Source organism: Vanacampus margaritifer, chromosome 1, assembly GCF_051991255.1.
Source record: "Vanacampus margaritifer isolate UIUO_Vmar chromosome 1, RoL_Vmar_1.0, whole genome shotgun sequence".
Lineage (NCBI taxonomy): Eukaryota > Metazoa > Chordata > Actinopteri > Syngnathiformes > Syngnathidae > Vanacampus > Vanacampus margaritifer.
In genome coordinates, this window is record NC_135432.1 from 34,645,544 (window position 1) to 34,669,927 (window position 24,384).

General features: G+C 39.9%; 1 protein-coding gene across 2 annotated transcripts in view; it reads right to left on the bottom strand.

Moving 5' to 3' along the window:
• LOC144038463 (gamma-aminobutyric acid receptor subunit gamma-3-like) overlaps positions 1–24,384 on the bottom strand; it is an 82,537-nt gene that overhangs the window by 4,583 nt on the left and 53,570 nt on the right. For both annotated transcript variants that reach the window (XM_077551006.1, XM_077550998.1), the window contains 5 exons: positions 24,169–24,260; positions 23,834–23,965; positions 20,591–20,673; positions 15,225–15,362; positions 11,103–11,255 (listed from right to left, as the gene is read on the bottom strand). In XM_077551006.1, coding sequence (XP_077407132.1) covers positions 11,103–11,255; positions 15,225–15,362; positions 20,591–20,673; positions 23,834–23,965; positions 24,169–24,260 — 598 coding nt within the window. The remainder of the gene's footprint in view (positions 1–11,102; positions 11,256–15,224; positions 15,363–20,590; positions 20,674–23,833; positions 23,966–24,168; positions 24,261–24,384) is intronic.

Sequence of the window (24,384 nt, forward strand, 5' to 3'; positions counted from 1 at the left end):
TCAAGGTACATGAACAACTCTCGTCTGTTCCTCGAATGTAAGCACATGCGAGGAGCGCCGTCCAGTTTTGGGGGTTTCGCTCAGTCTTGCTTCTGGCCATCAAATGAAGTTGACTGATCTTATTTTCATTGTTTCATTCACTCTTTGAGAATTGTCTCTTCTGTGATGCCATGGCAACCAAGGTGATGCCTTTTCTGCAAAGACTACCGAGAAGAACCTTTTGTGTGATTAAATAGACAGAGTATGAGCAGTGACAGAACACGCACACACAGACCTTCAAAGCTATTGGAACAGTGAGGCAAATTCCTTCATTTTTGTTGCATACAAAAAAATATTTAGCAACGCTTTTCATCAAAAGATGAATATGAGACAAAATAATGTTTTGGCTTTTACTTCCAGGTACAACTGGATTCGATACACTTCTTAAAGCATTAAACAACAGAGTATTACAACTGATTGATCTAAGATAGATTAAAGTAACTTTGATTTACAATGAAGCCCTGCATAGTCTTGGTTCAGCATTTGCAAATCACACTTATTCGCAGATTTTTTTTTTTACCTATCCTCCATTATTTGCTGAAAAACTCTCATATTCGCAGTTTTTTTGTGTTTAGGCTAAATTAATTAATTAACTCATTCATTCCGAGCCATTTTCACTGAAGCAACCCCCTTCGCTCCCGGCGGTTTTATTGGATTTTGACTGATTTTGCAAGGCCTACAGAATATTGTGTTATATTGCTACAAAAACATGGAACCTACCAAAAGAAAGATTAGAGTCTCCTCTCTCATCAGGGAAAAAAAGTATGTTTCTATCTGTTTCCGTTTTACAATTAGCTTTCGAATATAGCTAAGTTTCATCAAATCTGTTTAAAACTGTGGGGGAAAGAGCTTTTTTGCATAACTACCATTGCCTCAAGCATCCCTCTTCAGTTTTCAGGCTGCATCAAAGCCTTCTGTATGCTCTAGCATAAAAAAAACATAAAAAAAAAAAAGTATAAATACATCTTTGGGAGCATGGTAATATTTAAAATACAACGTATTTATACGTTTTTGGGAGTAAATTTGTTAATTTGTCAACTACTTGTAGCATCTTGGTGCCAAGGAAGTATGTTGAAGTGAGTTCCATTTAGACAAAAGTAGAGCTTCTCTGCAGTCTTATGGCATCTATAGGCAACTACAAAACCTTTTTGGAAGGGGTCGTCAATTAAAAGCAGACTCTTGCTGTTTTTGTGGCAGGGCTCGTCTCTATCCCAGAAGATGGCAGGGCAACACTTTAGTTACAAATTCTTTGCAAGGACTTTCGGTAGTATATTTATGTTATTATTATTTGCTGCCAGATAAAGGATCTCTCAATTGGTTTTATTGCATTGCAAGAACACTGACATTTTCATGCACATAGATCCTACAGATAACTCATCGATTGCCTTGTTTACATTAATTGTGTTTACAACATGCAAGTAACCAGGGGTAAAGTTCAACATGTCAACCGCAGTTTAATCCGACCAGAGGTGATTTAAAGCCACATCTGCCATGCATTTAATCAGTCTTGTGTTACGCCCACTGAGCCCTCACTGATTTGTCACTTCTTTTAAAGGCAGTGCAGTACGTTCATGTGTTGATTGTAGTACAGTGTGTTGTTGTTTGCAGTGAAATGAGTAACGGCTTGTGCAGGAAGAAAAAAAATCCTCTATTTGACGTGTTGCCTTTGACAAGCGTCTGTGTGAATGATGGCTCTTCTTGGGAAACTTCAGCTTTAAAAACGTTTTTTGTTATTGTTGTTTTTATGTTCCAGGAGCCACCGCTTAGTTATGTAGTTGACTTTTAAGCCAGTGGTGAAAAAAAAATTGATAGCATAAAAAGCTGATTTATTGATAATACTGTTATGAAATACTATGAAAGCATGCAACAAGTCACTCGGAGTTGAGAGGTAAAAAAAAAAAAAAAAGAAGCAGAAGCTGGTGCTCTGTTTTTTAAAAATATTTTTTTTCATTTTTTTCCCCCACTGTATTTCCAGATTTTATTTCTGAAAAAAAAACACCACAGTTTTTTAAAAATATTTTTTTATGACAGAAAAAAATACAGTTAATCACAAAAAAATATATTTCGAAAAACAGTTAACAAATATATACAAAAAACAAAGCTCCCCCCATAAATTAGGCAGAAAAACTGGAGTTTTATATATATGCCGCGGTCCCCTATCTGTATCCCCGCCGCGCCACCACGCCCCCCTTATTTTTTTTAATGGACCACATACACTCACCGACACGTCTGGGAAGCAGGTGGATCGGAGCGTGGGAATATCATTTCACTTTGCTCCATCTCACCTGCTCTCAATTTTAATGCACCACACACACACACTGGTATATACACTGGGGTCACATCCACGGTGTAGGGGTAGAGTTCGCCAGTCGGCGAGCTGGCGACCTCAGTAACAGGGTTAGCTTTCACTGGGTACGCTGGCGTGACGACCGGGACCTTTCCCCGATGGGCCTGGGGTTCGGGGGTGCCGCCCGCCCGTGGTGGGCCTGCCGTGCCCCGTTGTGCTGCGTTGGGCTTGGGGCACGGGCCATGTTGGGGTGGGGGACGCTCCTGACTCCTGGGTTTGCTCTCCGGCCGGTGGCCCCTGCGGGGCCCGGGGGTTATGCCTTGGCGCTGCCGCGGCCTGGGGGGCACTGGGGGGTTGTGCTTGCTCTGTCCTGGCCGGGGTCGACGGCTCCCCTCTTTAGTGGAGGTTTTCATGCATGCCAGATCCACCACACCAGCATCTACCGAAATTCAAACACAATCTGCTTCTTCCTCTAGTCGTTGAATCGGTGGAGTCTGGTGTCTGTGGATCTCACTCTGCTTCGTCTGTCCTTCCTTCCTTTCCTCCGTCTCTCCTTTGGTCTCTTAAGGTCTCCTTAACTTGTTGGAATTTAGATGATTCTGTGGTTGGTGAAAGATTCTGGTAAGTAACCCGGTGGGTAGTAGGTGATGTCTGGTCGTTGCTGGATTTCGCTTTTCTTTCTTTTCTTTGATCCTTCCTCGGGTCTCCTGACAACCTCACGATTCTGAAGTATTCGGTTTAGGTGAACGGTATGGGATTTTTAAAATACGTTTTAGGTGAATTAATGAGCACACACACACACCTGCACATGCACATACTTATGCGCATACTCACGCACATCCCCCCAAAAAGAAAAAGGGAAAAAAAAAGAGAGTGCAATGATGATGACATGTCAAATCGGTAAGATTACTGAATGAACAATACTAAGCTCTCTCTCTAAAAAACAAACAAAAAAACAAAACAAAACGTAAAATACACTTTGTACATTATTATTTTTTTTTTTCTGGTTTCCTGAATTATTTTCGCCCCGCTTTTTTTCAGATTTTTTTTTTTTATGACGGAAAAAAATATGAAGTAAAACAGAAAAAAAATATTCAGAAAAATAGAAAACAAAAAACCAAAGCTCCCCCCAAAAAACAGGAGTTTTTTTGTGTGTGAAGTGAATGCAATATGATTGATATGAAATTGGTATTTTCTTTCTTTCAATATTAGTTGCATTAAATGGGCCCTTCCATCATAATCCAAACGTTTCCACTGTTTTATGCTTAAGATCGGTCAAAATGATCTCTGTGACATGGTTTGAAGTTAACAACTATGCAGTTTGTCGTTTGCATGAAACGCTTTGAAAGGCAAAAGTTTCGTGGCATAGAATCGTAACTCTTGATTCAAATACATGCCCACTTCCTGGTGACTTAACAACCACTCAAAAATTGACTGTTGGCAGCACGCACAGCGTCTATATACCTGGCAACCCACCGAGTGAGTACTCTGAAGGGGACTGAGCACAGCGCAAACTGAGTCGTTCCCCGGTTGGTTCTCAATGTACGCTATCCACAGTTGAGAATAAAGAAATAAATCTCAGCACACCGTCACAGCTGCCTAAAGGGACCGAGACCAATGTGTGTATATGTGCGATGTTGTCACTTAAAACCCGTAGATGTATTTGTAGCTTGGGTTGCCATCCTCCAAGAAATGTGCCAAACAAAGCAAAAATCTGGCCAACACATTGAAGAGAGGCGGCCACAAAATGCACACATGTTGCAAGCTACCAATTACAGGAAGCCGTTTTCCATATTAAATTAAGGACAACAGAGACACAATGGGTGCAGTATTTACATATTGAATATTAATGAGTAAACGAGCGTTAAAAACCAAAGCTAATATTATTATAATGAAAATAGCTTGAAAAAGGGCGTCCTGCTCATTTCCAACCCAAATGATCTTGTACAATAAACCCGATGAAAGGATATCAAAGACAATGAAAGACTTAAGTAAAACATGTTTTTGTTGTCATGATGTTGATGTTTATTGATCTCTCTTGGACTCCTCAAAGTCTCAATTTGGTTGAATTCTTTTCCACACTTCTTTAAGCTCTCCACTCTCCAGTGGTGTCACGATGTGGGTGATTTCCCATCAACAGGCCGGTATCTCCAAGCTCCATCTGAGCTGCACAGATTGAGGTCTAATGGGAATCAACCCGAGCTGGGCTCTCGTACTCCCAGCCTGCTGCTTCCCAAATGTCCTGCCTGGAGGACTCGTGGCTGAGTGACAGCTCTTTGCAAATGCCACCTGGCGGCAGTAGCGTGTCAAGAGCTGTTGCTAGGAGGGCTGGGGTGCGATTCCGTAGCATCGCCCCCATTATTTGAGTGCGCCTCCCCCTTCTTGCTGACATTTGGGTTGCCGCTTTGTTTGGCATCCTTGTTTTATGCCTGCCTTTTCTTCCTCTTATCTCTCCCCCTCTTGCCCTCTGGTCTCGAGATCAGCTCTCAGACATGACTTGAAAATGGAAGCAATGAACCAGGGAAGACAGGGTAAATGACTTTGTGTCGCAGAGTTGAATAGGGATGTTTATCAGGGGTGGGACACTCGCTTCCTGCCTTGTGCTGCCTGTTTGTTGTGTTCTCTGGAAGAGATCACAAGCCTTTGTCAGCGAGTGGCCGTGTATCACAACAGCAGCTTTGGGCTGGGAGCGCTTGCTGGATTTTTATTGTGCTCGAAGGACGGCTTGACTGAAGCTACGTCCGCGCGTACACATTTGTGGCATAACATTAGAGTGTATTCCGACCTGCACTGTTTGGTCCGCTTTAAACTGACCAGAATTCGTTTTCCCACGCTGATCCAGACATTTTGTGCTGGTCTGAATACACACAAACGAATCCTGGTGCAGACCAAACAAGCGGACCGAGACCCACTTTTTCAGGTGGTCTCGGCCCGCTTCCAAACGCACTCGGAGCGGTTCGTTTTGCAGTCTGAAGGGAAACTGCTTGGGCTGGGAATCTTTGTCTCACGATTCCGGTCTGCGATTCGATTCAGAATCGATTATCGATTCAGAACCATTTTAGATAAAAAATTATTTGATTGACAATGATTTCTGCTTCAATTTATAGCTATGCAAAGAATTCCAGTCTGACTCGCTGATGCTAATTAGCGCGCTACTCGTGGCATTTTTATCCCTCAAAAGAACAACTAGTCATACAAAACGCTTCAGGAATGTATACAGAGAAGCATCTTAACAGCCTGCACTACAAAAAAAAACAAACTTTTATTGGAATAACTTGATTATGACTTTTTGCTTCTATGTGGCTACAACTTGACAGTGTATCACAACGAGCGGAACCACACTGCCCCTAAGTGGCCAAATCGTGTACAACATAAACAGTGCTCCCAATAAAGGCACACACAAACAAGGGCAAGACAGTATAAAATAATTGAAAAAAAATCGATTTTGAATCATACTAAATGAGAATCGATTTTTTGGCACACCCCTACAAACCACGGCTGATCCGCTCCAACTGCAGGACATATGCGCCTTTTTGGGCTTAACAAACCACCGTAGCCAAGCATCGCGGGGAGAATATTGCCCAGTAGTGAATATTGTGCGGGATTCATTCATAATCATCCGTATTGTGTTTAGCCACGGTGTTTTCAGCATTTTGTGGTGGGCACGCGGAGCGCAACTGCTCTTCTGGTTACTGCACGCAATCAACAACGCGTTCCAAAATTAGAAACAGCGTCGCGGAACCTCCGTTGAATGAGCTGCCAGTGACGCTCGCAAATATCTTGCATCTAATAACGCCACAAATATGCAGGGCATATGCAGCACGTCGGAATTTCATGTTTTCCTCTATTTCCGGGTATGGTTATGCGTTCAGCCCTCGTCATTTTTGTCCAGTGGGAGCACAGCAATATAGTCCGTTTGCAAAAAGCACAGTGTGAATATGAACTGCACCAAATGTAACAAAAAAAAAAATGTCGGCTTGACTAAAGGACTTTTCTGGTCTAAATACACCCTAAGTTAGCACACATAGGGTGATGACATGTTTTGCTTGTTCAACAAACGTTTTCTCAGACAGATTAAAGCTGACAAGGAAACCAAATGAAAATGCTCTCAAATAAAAGGAAACATTGAAGACAGTTTTGAAAAGTTGTGCCCAAACGCTTGACAAAACTCATAGAAAATCTACCACTTTTAAAAATATCAGTGTTTGTGTGGCCTTAGAGGCAGTCTGACGGTTAGGCTATAGATCAAATGATTTGCCTTTTTGCCTTGCAAAATGTTTGTATTATGACATATTTTGGGGAGAAAAAAACAGCACACAGTCCATGACATCTGTGAAGTTTTTATTTTTTAATTTAATTTTTTTTAAATCTGGACAGATTTAAGTCTAATATACTTTCTCTATTGCCACAGGGAGGTTTTAGATGAATTTCTGTGACACAAGATGATGAAGGACATTGGGAGCTCAAGATTCCGTCCCAAATGTTTACACTATTTATAGCATCTTTGAGCTGGATAATTTCATTTCAGTTCAAATTTCAATGAACAATCATACAGTATATTATTTGAAATTAGCTTAGTCTCACGCTTACCGGTATGCTTGCTACACTTTCCATCAATTGATTCAATTAAATGGCAACGTACCGCAGTAAATCAAATTAGAATAACTGAAAGCGACCAAATGGAGCGTGGCAGCATGGTTACGAGATTCAATTTGACATTTTGTGTGTGTGTGTGTGTATTAGTAGTGGGCAATGAATGACTAATTTTATTTTTGTAGTTGACTATCAGGTTATTAAATCGGGTCAAAGTCAATTAATTGATGACTCCGTAGATACTTTCACTCCTGGTGAGGCCCCTCTGACTCTACTCTGTGTAATATATTGGGAAAACTTATAAAAAACTTATATAAAAATAAATAAATCATTGACTGGTGCATTAAAAGGAAGCTGCTATGACTGCTCTCTGGCTCAGTGTTTAAAGTTCTTGTATCAGTTGGGCTTGATCAATAATGGAATCGGAATCACTAAATTCTTATCAATTCCCATCCCTACAGGTGAGTCGAAAATCTTTTGTAAATTGACTGATTGGACTACGAGATACCAAAAACACATGATAGCAATCAGTCAACCTAAAACGTTGAACGTCGATGCAAAGTACTAAAGCAGACTCGTTAATTAGTTGACTAATCGGTTCAACCGCTCATTTGTAGTACATGTACGATTTTAAAAATGTATAATGACAAAAATAAAGCCCTTAGGTTACGAACCACTAAAGGCTTTTTCAATGGATGATTTGCTCAAATTAAGCTTTAAGGAGATGACCCTTAACTCATTCACTGCCATTGACGACTATAGACGTCGAAAAATCATTTAAACTATTTCTATTAGTTTAAAATTTTTTTCCACTTTTGCTAAGAGTATGAAAACCTAGAAAAAAATGTATTGTAAATTTAGAACGGATATAAAATTTGTGATTAATCGTTAGTTAACTAGTGAAGTCATGTGATTAATTACAATTAAAAAAATTAATCGCCTGACGGGCCTAATTAAAAAATATATATTAAAAATAAGGGCCGTTTAACTGTAATTAATCGCATGATCATTTTATATTTGTTATAAATGTACAATAAAAAAATTCTAGGTTTTCATAACAAATGAAATGAAATGAAAAAAATGTTAAACTAATAGAAATAGTTCACATCTATAGTCGTCAATGGCAGTGAATGAGTTAATGTGATCTTAAAATTCTGTACTTCAATCAGAGGATCCGCCCAAAAACCTGAGTGAAACCTTCTGCTAACATTACTGGTCAGAGTTCTATGCATTTGTCCAGTAGGCTAAGTTGCTAACTGGATAAACTGCACTACAAAAAAATAAATAAAAAATTAGACATTTTGTACCAGGATGTTAAATTCTAATCAGCTCAAACAGTTGTTGTATTAACTTGTATTATTTGTCATTAACATTGTTTTTTTAAAAGCATGCTTTAGTAATCTTCTCCAAAATGGATTGATCAAAGAAGTACATTCTACTTTCAATGTACACAGGTTAACAATATCGATACGATACGATATGATACGATACGATACGATACGATATACTTTTATTTTCCCCGTGGGGAACTTTTTCCTGGACTCTGTCCAGCTGCAGAATAGAAAGAGATGAAATTAAAATTAAATAAATAAGAAGTGCAGCAATAAGTACATTGCACACACCCATATACACACACACATATACACACTTCTATATATATATATATATATATATATATATATATATGTATATATATATATATATATACAGTATATATATACACACACATGGGTATGTACACAACATTGCACCATATATCTTATTGCACTGAGTTAATGTCAGTTGTTAAGCAGTTTGATGGATGTCGGCAGGAATGAGTTCTTGTAGCGGTTCAGCCTGGTTCTGGGGGCCCTGAATCTCCTGCCGGAAGGCAGTAGCTGGGACTCATGATGCAGAATGTGAGTCGGGTCATTAACAATTTTCTGTGCCAGTCCGGTGACGGACCGCTCATAAAGCATCTGTAGGGAATGATGATTCCTGACCCCCATGATCTTCATGGCAGTCCGCACCAGACCGGCAATCTGTGACCTTGACTGCACAGTCAGGTTGCCGTACCAGGCCGCAATGCCGTATCTGATGAGACTTTCCAATGCAGCCCGGTAGAACAACAGCATGATCCTCTGCTCCACTCCATAGACCTTAAGTCTGCTTAAGAAATAGAGACGCTGTTGGAGTTTGGAGCAGAGACTTCCAACATGTACCCTCCAGCTGAGTGTGTTGTCAACGTGGACCCCCAGATACCTGTATGAACCCACCTGGATGATGTGGTTGTTTTTAATGACGACTGGCCTGTGGTCACCAACAGTTTTTGGATCAAATATCACCTCCTCTGTCTTCCCCACCTTGAGCACAAGATGATTCTGGTCACACCACTGGACAAATTTCTCTATTTCTGATAAATAGTCCAGTGGGCTACCGCCGGCCTGCAGCAAGCTGACGATAGCTGTGTCATCAGAGAACTTAATGATAAAGTTCTCTGGGTGTGATGTCACACAATCATTTGTGTACAATGTGAAGAGGACCGGGGAGCTGACGCAACCCTGTGGGGCGCCTGTGCTTATCAATCTGGGTTCCGAGAGGGAGCTGTTGACCCTGACTTGCTGTGTGCGCTGTGTCAGGAAGGAGAGATACCACCTCGAGATGTACGGGTTCACATTCATCTCCTTCAGTTTACCCAAAAGCAAGTGTGGCTGCACTGTGTTGAACGCTGAGCTAAAGTCAACGAACAACACACGTGTACAAATGTGTGATGCTGTTGATAGCATCGTCAGTGCCGCGACCCCGCTTGTAGGCAAACTGAAGGGAGTCTAAGTGTGCATCCACCTCCCCCCTGAGCCGAGTCACCATCAGCCTCTCGAAACACTTCATGACAATGGAAGTTAGAGCCACAGGCCTGAAGTCATTATTGACCACAGGACATTGTTTTTTAGGAACCGAGGTGATTACTGATTTTTTCCAGAGACTGGGAATGGAGTGTGAGTCCACAGATCTCTGGAAGATGGGCTGCCATGCCGCTGTGAGCTCCTCTGCACAGGATTTTAGCAGAAAGGCAGATATCCCATCCGGTCCTGAGGCCTTTTTTGTGCAGACAGACCTAAAAGCAGATTGGACATCATGGGGATGAATGACCAGCCTTGAGTCCTGCTCATTCACTGAAATGGACCTCAGGACCTCCCCACATTCAGAGGAGAAGTCCTGGGTTTCGAATCTTAAATAAAAGTCATTCAGCTCCCTTGCCTTCTGGAGGTCATTTAGGGTGCTGAGACCTTTTTGAGCAGGAGTCAAGTTGGTGATCCTCCTCATGGTGTCCCACATTTTCTTGGAGTTGTTAGCAGCAAAGTGTTGTTCTATAGTCTCTTTGTGCTTCCTTTTTGCTTTTTTAAGCATGTGCTTGAGTTCTTTTTGAACCAGTTTGAGCTGGGCTCTGTCCTGGTTCTTAAATGCCCTTTTTTTGTGGTTAATACAGTCTTTAACCTCCTTAGTAATGTACGGTTTGTTGTTGGGGTAAACAGTTATTTCCTTTGTTGGTATGATGTTGTCCACACAGAATTGAATATAGTCAGTTACAGTCACAGCAGCAGTATCCACATCCAGCCCATGAAAGGTATTCCACTCCGTGCATAAGAAACATCCTTTAAGGGTCTCAATACTGTCATGAGAACATATTTTAACAGTCTTTCTCTGTGGTTTGCTGCGTTTGAGAGCTGTTTTGTAGGTTGGGATGAGGTGAATTGTGTTGTGGTCTGAGTTGGAGAGGGGGGGGGGGGGGGGCTCTACTCACATATGCGTTCTTCACATTCCCAAAGCATTTGTCCAGGACTCTGTCTCCCCTTGTTCCACATTTTACATAATGAGTCATACATATCATGCTCTATTTGTAATACAGTTGTATCCAAAAGTTTTTTCAGCGACTCAATTGTTATCATACAATCGATGACATTGTGGATAAGCACAAACATCCTTAATAGTCACTCACCTCAATAAGACTTCCAAGCAGAAATCATCAATCACCCACAAGACAGCAAACCAACAAAGTGTCGACATGCAGGACACTCCATCATGCAAGCAAAACAAATGATTAGTGCTCGTGAAGTGGCAAGTGTCACTGATGGGATGCATGCTTTCAAAATAAAGACCACACATGCAGCGGGTTGGACAATTAGAAGCCATGTCAGCATCTCACCCAAAGCTGTCCTGGCCGGCGTGGCGTCACTCTTGATCCAGAAGGAGACCCAGGACAGGACCACCGTCAAGATACATGGGATATAAGTCTGGATGGTGAAGTAGCCCATCCTTCTGCTGAGGTCAAAGTGTACTGTCATCAACACGTAGTCTCCTGTTGGAAGGAAATTAGAAGGGATTTGCCACTTCAAAATGGTGTCTGTAGTTGCAACAAACCAAATTATGGTTGCTTAAAGGGGACATAGTATGGAAAGTTGACTTTTTAAGTGCTTGTATAGAAATACAAATCGTTGTGGTTCTGGTGCATAGGTGTCAAACTCCGGTCCTCGAGGGCCGGAGTGCTGCAGGTTTTGGATGTTTCCTTTCTCTAACACAGCTGATATAGGATCAGCTCATCAGCAAGCTCTGCATAAGTCTGATAACAATCGTGCCGATTGGAATCAGCTTGTGTTGGAAGAGGGAAACCTCCAAAACTTGCAGGAATGCGGCTCTCGAGGACCGGAGTTTGATACCTATGTTCTGGTGTGTCCGCAGTGGCTCATTTACATGCGACAGGATGGTCCTATCAAAACAGTTTAATTTTGAACTAATTCCAAAAATGTGCATTATAGGCTACTAAAGGTCTGCATTCACAAAAAAACGACGCAAAGTAATTGCTTACTCAAACAAATGTGAAAGCTGTCAGTCACAAGAAGGAGTCATGCCACGTCACTTCTGACTCGACTCCTTTTAAACTCTGCATTTTCTTGCATTTCAGATTTCAGCACAGGTCACAATTGTCTGGTGCTGGTTTGTCTTGTCTCAGAGCAGTGTTGCAGGTGCGCTGTCTCACGTTTTTAAAGTAATGTAATGCAAGGTAGGAACTCAGGATGAGTTCAACTGAACAAAACGTGGCTCTCGTGTGGTTGCTGGCTTCACAAAAAATATGGGAATTTGTCTGCTAATTGAGATCTTGCTAAATCAGACCCTAATTGTCCATAGGTGTGAATCTGACAGTTGATTGCTTATTTTTGACCAGCCATTCAATAGTGACCAGTCCTGGATGTACTCCACTTTTGGATGAAACAATTCAAAATTCGTATTCATCTCTTTTTTTTTTTTTTTGGACGATTATGCTTTTCATTGAGGAGTGTAATAAATTGTAATATAATTTCGATTAATTGCACAGCCCTAATTTAAGGATACTTCAACATGGTCGCGGGCTACTGGAGAGTGAACCGGCAACATTTGGCTCTTCTTCTCTGTAAACACCGCTGCTAATCTGCCTTATTGTTACTGTCAATTCATGAAAGCTAATGACTTTGAAGTTTTAAACTGCCTGAAGTATTCCTGAAGAAAGGAGTGCTGTCTCAAGGTAATTTGAAAGGCATGAAATGAATAATACATCTCTCCAACACTCAACTAGATCAAATTTCACCTCAAACTGTAGACACGAGAAGAATTGCTGGCAGAGAACTATTCATGCAACGTGAATAGCACGATTTCTTATCTAACGATAGATTTGATGTCGTCCTTTTTGTTTGTCATGTTCCCCTGAAGCTTGGTCAACATGTTTGACTAAAACGGATATCCAGTGATTCTCTCCAGTCACACCAGAGCAAGATGTGAACTGGAGCAAGAAGGGAAATGAAAGAAAAACCCCAACAATTGGCAAGTTTGTCACCACATAAATTAATCACATGTATTTTCAGCCGCATGATGTAATTATCATGCGTCAGAAGACGGCGCTCTGGAATGTGACAAGGAATCAGAAACGAGGTAATAAATTAGAAAGCAGCTCATTTCCTTGAGGATGTTGGGAGCTTTGTCTACGTACGTTGTCTGTGTGCAACTTTACATTCACATATTTAACAGACTGGATTTTTATTAATGTCATATTTTTTTTCCAAGATTGAAAAAATAAATAAATAATAGTGATGCACCGAATATTCGGCCACCGAAAATTGCTATTTTTGCAATTTTTGGCATTCGGCCGAAATAAAATTCAAGCCGAAAGAATATGGCCGAAACAGGTTGTGGTGACGCAAGCAAAAATACGCTGCAAACAAGCATCTGTTTGAATTAAACAGCAAACGCGGGGGTGAGTGTCCGCCTCTCTTCTCGCTGGCTTTTCACCGTGTCGGTCGCAGCAGCTCCCGGGGTCATTGCGCACACCGCAGGAAAGGGGCGTCGCTTGGTGTACAACATTTAAGTGGGTCAAAAAAAGACTGCAGTACAGGTGAGCCACTCTTCTGCAGCGCCTTCCCTTTTTTTGAATATATATATATATATATATAAGAGCCCCTCGAACGCTTCCACTTTTTCACCAGCATCCCGGTGGCCGTGCTAAATACTTAAGCTAATGCTAGCACTATAGCTATCAACCGTTTTGAACACGGAAACTCTTACCGCTATCTCCAGGTGGCGGCAGACCTGTACAGGATGCTCTGTGTGACTTTGCAGTCTGTTCCCAAAGATTAGCTGGTGCGAACAAATGTATTTATTTTTAAACGTTGGTGAATATGTAAATGTGCCGATTTTAAGTGCGCCGTACTTTGTCCCGCCGCACGCATCCACCCCTGCCTGTGCGAACTACATTGACTATGAGGTGCAATTGCACCGCCAGAAAATGCTCAAACCTCGTTTGGTGTTTAATGTACCATGAGCCAACATGTTTGCGGTGTTGGCCCATTTCAATTTATATTGTGCTTTGTTAAAATGCCAGTGCTAAATAAATATTTTATAATAATATTGCAATATTAATTAATTATAATAAATGCAATGATGGTAAAAAATAAAACCATAATTATTTTTGGCCGTTTCGGTTTTCGCCCAAGCATTTTTCATTTTCGGTTTCGGCCTAACATTTTCATTTTGGTGCATCCCTAGTAAATAATGTCAATCTAAGTTCCAACCTCAACCAACCGCTTTAAAAATGCCATTCAACTTGTCCCGATACTTATAGTACTCCTATCGAATTTCATGAGCTCTGATTGTTATATGTTGTGCTCATGTAGGATGTTATTACTATGGCTGAGTTTCGAAAATCGAATAATCAATATCAAATTGAGTTTCCTTTTCGAGCCTATTGATTTATAATACCATGAATCAATTTTTTTAAATAACTCTTTTTTCTTTTTTTTAATAAATTCATAAGAAAATATAATTTTAAATGCCAATTTTTTTTAATTGACTGTTTTCATGAACTTAAAAGTCTTTTCTTACATTACACCTACATTACATGAAAGACCTGACTTATAACACTTTAATTTAAGATTTTCATTTGTATTTAAAATAATTGAATTTGAATTATGAAAACATTTTCATCTAACCTTTTCCGACGTCAATGTTTGTGTAACACACTTAACACGTGTTACTTTCATTAATATAATAAACAAAAAAAATGTCATTTGGAATGTAATGTTTGTGGAGTTTTTAGAAGAATTGATGTTCCATAATGAATCAATATCGGAATGAAGTGAAGTGAATCGAATCGAACCGGGAAAAATGAAATTGAAAAATTAGAATTGATCAGGAGAAATTCTGCATTTGGATTAAGAATTACTTCCCTTCACATTCCTTTACATTCTTAATATCCAGCAGCATAGCTGGTGATTTACGGGGTTTTCAGTTGATACTGAGAACAAAACAAAACAGAGAATTCATACAGGAAGCACTTGGAAAGTGAAAGTAGGATCAGTGGGGTTCACCATCAAGGCAAAAAGAGGCTTACAATAACCGTGTCATGCTGTGGGCCCGATCCCCCTCATTCATAATGCTCAGCGTAATCAGCCATTAAAACCACCATTAAAAATGAATTAGGCACTGGCCCACGTAAAGCCAGTCGAGGGTGTAATTAGGGGCACCTATTGGAGTGACAACATGACGACGGCCGCCCCCAAACAACAACCAGGAACGGAATGATCACTTTTATTATGCAAAGTGAAAAGGACTGAATAATTCAACTTTCCAGTTAATCTTTAATATTGATGATTAATATCCTTTTTTTCCCTTCAAGCCTGAAGCCATGACATGAGTTTCCAGCTTGTTAGCTCACATTCGTGTGCAAAGCTGCTGCCATTAAGCCATATGTGGAGTTCAGTTGTATGACAAGGGGTCATAACACACTTTGGCTCTTTCGTACCTGCAGTCGTGGTCAATACGTCGGTAGTGTTTCGGAGCCCCATGAAGTCAAACTGGTAGAGCCTCCAGTATTTCTGATCCGAAGTCTCCACTGAGTTTCGCCTCCACTTGTACACAATTTCATCTCGTGGGTAGCCATCTAGAAAAAACACACATGCTCTTTTAGCTTTCTGAAAAAAAGGGGGGGGGGGGGTTACAGAAGATTAAACAATATGTACTAATGTGACCTTAATAGGACAACTTTTGAGACATTTTGACAGTTGTAGGCACTACACAGGCAGTTGTGGGTATCTTTTTGTTTGCAATGGGTACGCCAAAAGGCCATCTTGAATGCTCTATTATTTTTGGTGGACCAGCCAAGACACCGTTTGTGTCTATTCTAGAGCTGATGCTAATGTTTAGAGTGTTCATGTGGCATGCATCACTTACAAAATATATATATATACACACACTAAAATGATCAGATAGTATTATATATTCGTTATAATAGACCAGGGGTCGGCAACCTTTCCTGTCAAGAGCCATTTTAGGCCAAAATCCACAAATCCGTCTGGAGCCGCAAAACATTTGAATTCATTTTCTTCTACTTTTTTTCTTCCGTTTTTGGATTTGATTTTGTATTTTTTCATAGTTAGTTTTTCATAAATTTTTTGAATTTTCTATCTTTCTGTCAAATTTGACATTTTTGGCAGGTTTGTGGACATTTTATGGTAATTTGGAGGATTTCTTCTTTTATTTTGGGACATTTTATGGTTACTTTTTGAACATTTTCTTTACTGCCTTTTCTTAAATCACTTTTCTGACTTTTTTGTTGCAATTTTGTGGACATTTTACAGTAATTTTCACGATTTTCTTTTGTATTTTGACATTTCATCGTTACTTCTTAAAAACGTTCTTTTCTGCCTTTAAAAAAAACAATCAAACTTTTTTTGGGCAATTTTGTGTATATTTTACTTTAATTTTCAGGATTTCTTCTTTTGTTGTTTGAACATTTTATAGTACCTTTTTTTAACATTTCCTTTTCTGCCTTTTATTTAATCAATTTTCTGACTTTTTTTTATTTTCTGCCTTTCTTCTTTTGTTTTTGGACATTTTATGGTTACTTTTTGGACATGTTTAGGTCATTTTGAAAACTTTTTCATCCACCTTTCGTCTCTTTTTCTGACAACTAAAATTTGGGATTGACATTTTTTTTTGGAATACTTCTTCATTTCTTAATCATTAATTAATTAATTAAATGAATATTTTATCTAAGAAAAATTAAAATAAATAAGTAAAAAAATATTAATTTCTACTAATTGCTTGGGGAGCCACAGGTTGCATACCACTGTAATAGACCAATTCTATTAGCGATTAGCTTGTAGAATCTTAGACAACATCTATGTTACTTGTACTACCACCAACCTTTTCCATTTAGCATAGTGCCTTTGCTAACTGCAGCACCCCTATTTATCTGTTGCTGCTGCTTTAGTGCTGCAATTGCCAAAATGCAAGTGCATCAGACAGGGAGGTTGAGCTTGGGACAGTGAGATCTACTCTACATGGGGAAATGAGTGACCGCAATAATGACCTTTGTTGCAGGTTCTTGTTGGAAACCTCACTAATCAAGTAAATAATCTCATAAGGCGATGGTCTTCTATTAGATATTACCCGAGTGGTTACTAGCTAGCTTTAGCTGTCTGTCTTTGCTTTGACTGGCAAATGAGTAGGATCAAGTCAGTGTATCTATGTGGTACAATACATACAATAGAATATGTCATTACTTTCCGTGTGCATATCAGCTATATCTGCTCTGAATTCAATTCCATTTGGATTCGGCCATGTTATTTCGATTGAGGTGTTTTCTATGGAGGATTTTCATTCCGTTTGGAATGGAAGGCTTCATGCCAGGCTAGGTCTCCACCTGGCCCGTGGCCACACCATTGGGCTGTGCTAGTGTGTGTGAGTGAGCTAGAGAGAGTGAGAGAGTGAGAGAGTGAGAGAGAGAGAGAGAGAAAGAAAGAAAGAAAGAAAGGCTAACATTAGCTCGGCCATTACAGCCATTCCAACCCAGATGTCAGGTTTATCAAAAATATTAGTGTTGGAAATCTTTATTCTTTTCAGAATGACACATTTTCTCACCTCAATCAGTTTGTGGTTGCTTGTCAAACAGTACATAATACCAGGAATGAACGAACACCAATACTAGGTATGGTATCAGGATGATACCCGGCCTTATTTTAAGGTATTGGTACCACCCTCTTTTGGCCATTTTACAATCAGGAAGTAAACATTAGAAGAATAGAAAATTGCCATAAATTTCATGCAATGTTCAGGAAAAATGCTATATCGGGATATGTAGGTCTTTCTTTTAAATGATTTGGCATTGTTTTGGGGGTGACATTTTATGTATCAAAAGTTCTAGTCTTGGTACTTGGCATCGGTATCGGTGACTACTCAAGAGTACTCGCACTGGTATCAGTCTGAAAAAAAAGTGGTATCAAACACCCCTACATAATACTTTTGAGAGTGTATGTAAATATGAGGGCAGTAAAGTAAACACAATAGGAGAATGCAGCCATTCCTGTGATTTGAAGACCTGTACATGGCTGCTCAACAAACTTGTAATCACGCTAAATAAAAGTCAATGTGTGCGCGTTCAATGTTTTTTTAGTTACTTCTCTAGAAAAAGAGGCTGTGTTGGGCTATGAAAAGAATCTGAGTAACAGGCCGGCTTCTTCAAATGCAATTTCCGTTGTTCTTTAATTACAAGGAAGATCCTACTCTGATTTAAAAATGCCATATTCAGCACAGTTATGAGTTTTCTGTGAAGGAAAGATATAAAACGTATAGTCTGGAAGTGATTAGGGGGGGATGGGGGAAATCTAATGAAAAATGAATCATCTAATCATCTTAAATACAAACATTGAAATTCTGCCTTAATATTAGTAAATGTGATTGTGATTTCTTTTACACTGGATTTGTTCAAGGTCAAGCACTCTTAATTTATATAAATTCATCATATTCCCATGAAAACACCTGCTGCATAAATTTGGACACACACAGCACAGCTGGTGTCACTTCAAGTGGTTACCTGAAATTAATTTCAGCATATTTGATTCAGTGGTGAGCGGCCACCTCCTTCGCCACACATCTAAATAAAGAGTTGCACGAGCCTCTGGCATCAGGCACATTATTAGTCACTTATGGATTTGGAGATGCCGCAGCTGCGCTCCTAATCCTGGCTTGCAACATCATCATCTGCATCTTTTGATCCCTCCTCGTGACTTTTGCAAGCCAGCGGGAGGCAGAACTGTCTGCTTCCATCCCCAAATTTCCCCAGCCTTTGGATCAATTACTTGTGAATGACTGCCATTACTCTTAACTCATTCACTCACAGCCATTTTCACTGAAGCAACCCAATTCACTCCGAGCTGTTTTATTGGATTTTGCAAGGCCCATAGAGTATTGTGTTGTATTGCTAGAAAAATAAAGATTAACTCTTTGACTGCCATGGACGTTAAAAGACGTCAAGTAAAAACCTACGGAGGGCCGCCAATGATGTTAAAAGACGTCATCCAATTTATTTATTTATTTATTTTTTTGAAACGGGTGGAGGGAAGCCTTGGGCAGCTGTGGTGAAAGTTTCAAGCAGATCTAGTTAGCCTAATGACTATTTTTGGCCCCTAGATGGCAGCAATGACTCTCTTTTGACAAGATTGGGTCGGCGTCAGTAGAAGACGTGAGGCGGAGCTAGAGGGGACAATGGCTGGGGAAGGGAAGAGAACATGGCGACCGGTTGCAAGCGGCTCACGCTCGAGCAGTTTTTTTCAAAGACAAAAAGCATCGACCAATGCTAAAGAGCACATTTATGATGACGATGATCATCATCGATGATGATGATGGTGACTCCGAGGTTGGAAGCAATGACGCGGCAGTAGAAGACGTGAGGCGGAGCTAGATGGCTGAAGAAGCGAATAATGGCGACCGGTTTCAAGCAGCTCACACTTGGGAATTTTTTTCAAAGACGAAAGGCATCGACCAACGCTAAAGAGCACATCGATGACAACGATGATCATCATCGATGATGATGATGGTGACTCCGAGGTTGACGCTGAAGTTGCAAGCGTTGACGCGGCGGCTATGACGATAAAGGTTCACCGGCTAGTGATGCTAACACCGGAAAACGCAGAGCACAACCGAGCACGCTCAGGCGGACGCTCAATCGGACGACGAAGAGTGCCCCGAGTCCAATGCATATTCATCGGAGTAGTGGGTACAGTCTGCTACTTGTTATTCCCCGGAAAAAAAGGCCGTCAAGAAAGTGTAACGTCTGCACGCGAAAGGAGCCATCGCAAGTGAAACTAATCTGTTGTGCAAATCCTGCTGTGTCTCCTTGCACGCATGGGAGCGTTACAAAAAGAAAAACTGTATTTGAAACATCCACATAATTGTAAATAGTACCACAGTTGCACACATTTGTAAATAGTTTGTGAAATTGTTTTGTCAAATTGTTACACTGTTGAATGGAAATAAATGTATTTTGCAACCAAAAAACACTTTTTCATTGTTGGTGATAGCGTTTTACAGAAGTAAAGCACTATTTAGGTGTTTGTGGCATCATTCATGGACAAAAAGAAATGTACAATTCACTAGAGTGCATGAAATAACATCGTTTCACAAAAAGCTCTTTTTCTCCGCTTTTTGTTTCAAAACAGAGCATTTCGGTGAAACTAACCATTTTCTATTGTTGATTACTGAAGAACAGAATAAGGTAGAAACAAACTTTTTTGAGAGTTCAATCTTTCATTTGGTAGTATGTGTGTTTCCATAGTCCAAACACAACATTTTCTGTGGACCTTGAAAGATCAGTCAAAATGCTTAAATCGACTGGCACTGGCGACATCCCGTTTCTGAAAACGTCTGGCAGTCAAAGAGTTAAAGTCTCTTCTTTCATCAGGAAAAAAAAGTATAGTTCTGTTTCCATTTTGCAGCAATTAGCATTAGAATATAGCTAAGTTTCACCATTATTCACAAATCTATAAAGAATTGTGAGTAATTTAGTTTTTTTTTCCCAACATGGCCCTGGTTGATCTCTTTTGCTCTACTGACACCTGCTGGCCGTTTGGGTAATAACTACCATTTCTTCAACCGTTCTTTGTAGTTGAGAGACTGCATTCTGTAATGCTCTAGCACACACAAAAAGTATAAATATGTCTTCGGGACACTTAAAACATTTAAAATAGAACGTAGTTATACGTTTTTGGGAGCAAATGAGTTTATAAGGGGATAGGAATATTAGGTCGCAGATGCCTTGTTGCATTCTTATACATGGAGTAAGTGTCAGCCTGCTCATGCGTACGTGGGCTTGCAACTGTCAGTACTCACAACTGGAAAAGACGAGAGGACACGAGTGCTCGTCCATTGGGAAATTATGGAGCTGCAGCTGACATTCAGCGTTGATGGTCATCCTAAAGAAAGGGAGGAAAATAGAAAGACACTTGATCCTTCACTCAAATCACGTCCCATTCTCTACATCTTTAGTCAATTGACTGAAAGTAACTTATTGCCGCGCTACATAATGATGTGAGCTGCCTGACAGCTTTGTGCCATGTGAAATATGCACAAAAGTGCTGCCTCAATCAGAGCAGAGAGCAGCTCTCATCACACTTTTCTCTGTGGTGGGTGCACATTGCTGACTTTCCAACTTGCCAATTTACTTTCTGCCATCACAGAATTTGCCAAGTGGGGAGATGAGGTGAGAACAGCAAGCACATTTGCCCCAACATCAGAAAGAAGCTATAAAGTGTTGACATTTTAACCAATGTGCTAATTAGCATCATCAGTAAACTGTGCTATAGGATATCAGTGGAATAAAGGGCAAAGCCACCATTTTGGTACACCTGCATCTAATTTGATCCAAAACAATAGCTGAATCAAAAACAAAACTTTACAAAAACAAAACATGATCAGTTTTTATTTAACAGGGTGTTGATTTAACAATATATTACTTGGGGCTAGTGGTGCAACGGATCATCATTGATCCGTGGTCGGTTTGAATCAGGCCCCACGGTTCGGATCGCGCACGATCCGTGGATTGGATTGGGGGGTTGTGCCAGTGCACATTCACAGTCGATACCATTCTGAAATGTTAAGGAAGCTGAAACATACTCAACGTAACACGCTGAGCCTAACTTCAAAATAAAGTTGACCAAATACAGTAATACATCGACGGCAATGCAAATAGCCTTAGTACACTTTTACTTAAAGTTGGTCCACGTCGTGGCGTGATGCCTAGCTTGACTTCCCCTTTACACGTTTCATTATCATAGTTGAATGACATTGTAGTTGCGACCAACATCAATACAACGCTATCCCGAACTCATGTTCAATCGCTAATTTAGGATGCTAAGAAACCGCTAATTAATTTTGCAGTTATTGTATGATACGGCAGAAGTTTCCGACGTTAGCTGTTAGCATTACCAACGAGTGTCTGGCTGGTAAGTGAGTTTGACAGCTGGTACCTGGCTTACTTTAATTCTTTTTCAATATTGTGGACCAAGGCTACTTTAGAATTCACTCTCCGTCTTTAAAGGAAGCAAATGTGCCTTAAATTGCACGTTGAGGTCTTTTCATTATTTAAAAAAATAAAAACGATAACTAGAACTTGTGTCATCATCTATTTTATAAAACACTTTTGCTCATTAAACAAAGAAAAACATTCAACTCAAAATGTCAAACTTAGCTGTTTAGATTATAGGAAAACAACTTTAAACCATTAATACCTTGTTATTTTACACATGAGCCGTGTAAAAATTGTTTCTGTGTCATATTGCACTTAAAGTTGTGTTATTAAATCCTAAATGGCTATATTAGACATATTGAATTTATATATTGTTTATTTAATGAAAAAAAACTTTTACAAAATAAAAGAAGACAAAGTACTATTTATCTTTTATTCTTTTTTCAAAAAAACGATCCGATCCGTGACTCAAATCCGTGATCCGATCCGAACCGTGACTTTTTTGATCCGTTGCACCACTACTTGGGGCATTGCTACACAGTAAATTCCGTAAAGTAAATTTGACTCTCTTTAGAGTGAGACCAAATAGACTCAGTTTTAGAGTAATATTTACACTTGGAAGAGAGTAAAATAAAGAATTGAAAGAAAAAAAAATCACTCAAGGGTTGAGGAACGAACTCACGACCTTCAGCTCGGGAGACTGCCACACTACCACCTGAGCTATGCCCCTCCTTCCGTTTGCCTTTCTCCAAGAGGAGACTAAAACATAATTTTTGGTCTCTTGGAGTTATGAAGATTCCAGCTGACACGAGCGATATACTAATACTGTACACAGCAGGAGCTGTGTGGCTCAGTGAGTAGATCAGCTGTCTCCCAAGCTGAAGGTCATAAGTTTGCTCCTCTACTCTTGAGTGATGTATATTTATTTTTTTAATTCTTTAACTCTTTCACTGCCATTGACGGCTATAGACGTCAAAACTTCATTTGAACTATTTCTATTAGTTTAAATTTTTTTCTACTTTTGTTGACAAGAGTATGAAAACCTATCAATCTTTTTATTGTACATTTAGAACATATACAATTTGTTAACTAGTGAAGTCATGCGATTAATTACAATTAGAAATTTTAATCGCCTTACGGCCCGAATTTTTAATAACCTTTTAGTCACGTCATGTGATTAAAAGTTTTAATTGTAATTAATCGCATGACTTCAATAGTCAACTCACGATTAATCACACATTTTATATCTGTATTTCTATAAAAAAAAAAAATCTAGGTTTTCATACTCTTGTTAACAAAAAAAAAAGTTTAACTAATAGAAATAGTTCAAATGAATTTTTGACGTCTTTAGCCGTCAATGTCAGTGAATGAGGTAATGTACTCTCTTCCGAGTGTAAATATGACTGAGTCTTTTTGGTCCTACTTTAAATATAGTCAAATTTACTCTACAAAATGTACTGTGTAGTTAGCGGTTCACATTGCAGGACCATGCTTATTTCCCTGTCAATGACTCATCGGATTGACAGGGATAAAAGAAGAGTAAAACTCTCAGTATGATGAAGTGTATGTTTACAGTGTGACAGTGTCAATCAAACATCATTAGCTTTGCAACAGTGACTTTGAAGGCAATATGCGTCTATTAATATCTTACTGCTTTCATCGTCTCAAAACTTGCAGACACCCTGTATAAAGAGCACTATTGTGTGGGACTAGGAAAAAATCCAATCCCTCGTCCCGTGTGCAGTCATTTGTAATTTCACCGATTTAGTTTGCATGCTCGCGATAAGCATCATCAATTTCTAATTTCTCAGAACCATGAGAAAGAAAGCATCTGGCCCGGGCACTTCAACCGGCTTGCACACAATTTGCAATATTGAAAGTAAACACTCTGAGGAGAATGTGTGTTGGGTTGGGTGTTGTCCTTATTAAATGGAGCAGAACACACCTCGACTAACAGTCATTCACACATTTGCACAACATCTGCTTTGAAATCCATGACATATTGATTCAAGTAATATCCTGCAGTCAGACGTGGACATTCATTACCTAAATGCCACTCCGAGGAGAAATGATTCAAACGTTTGTAAAACACGTAGAGCGGACCTCACCTCAGCGTGTAGAGAATTTTCCCATTGTTGCGTATGCGAAGCAGCTGATTGGGTGTTGTTATCCAGTGAGAGTCTGCGGTCTTGGAATTCCTGAAGATGGTGTCGGGCAGCCAGATCAAGCCCACCATGTTACTGGCAGACAGAGAAAAAGCTCGCCTTAGATCCTCAGACTGTGATGCAAGGTTTGAAGCACAATCACTTCCCAAATACACTTCCCGGCACCACATCAGAAAAAACAAAGCATATGAGCCAATTTGTTCCATGACTGAAGGCTTCCAAAAAGTGTGTGATATTCACAAGTGTTACAAGTCTTGATGCAGGCAGGATCAGAGTACCTGTTAAGTGTGAGAATCCGCATGCTGCTGCTGTTGTAACGCAGGCGTGTATCCACCCAAGTCTGGGCGAAGATAATATCGATCTGGTACTCCTGTGAAAGTAGAAATCAGAATCTATTTGATTGCCATTGTCACCAAAAGGTACATTCACAGCTAGGATTTTTGTTTTTGTTTTTATCGATCCGATGGTGCAAAATGATGCGGAAATGGTAATAA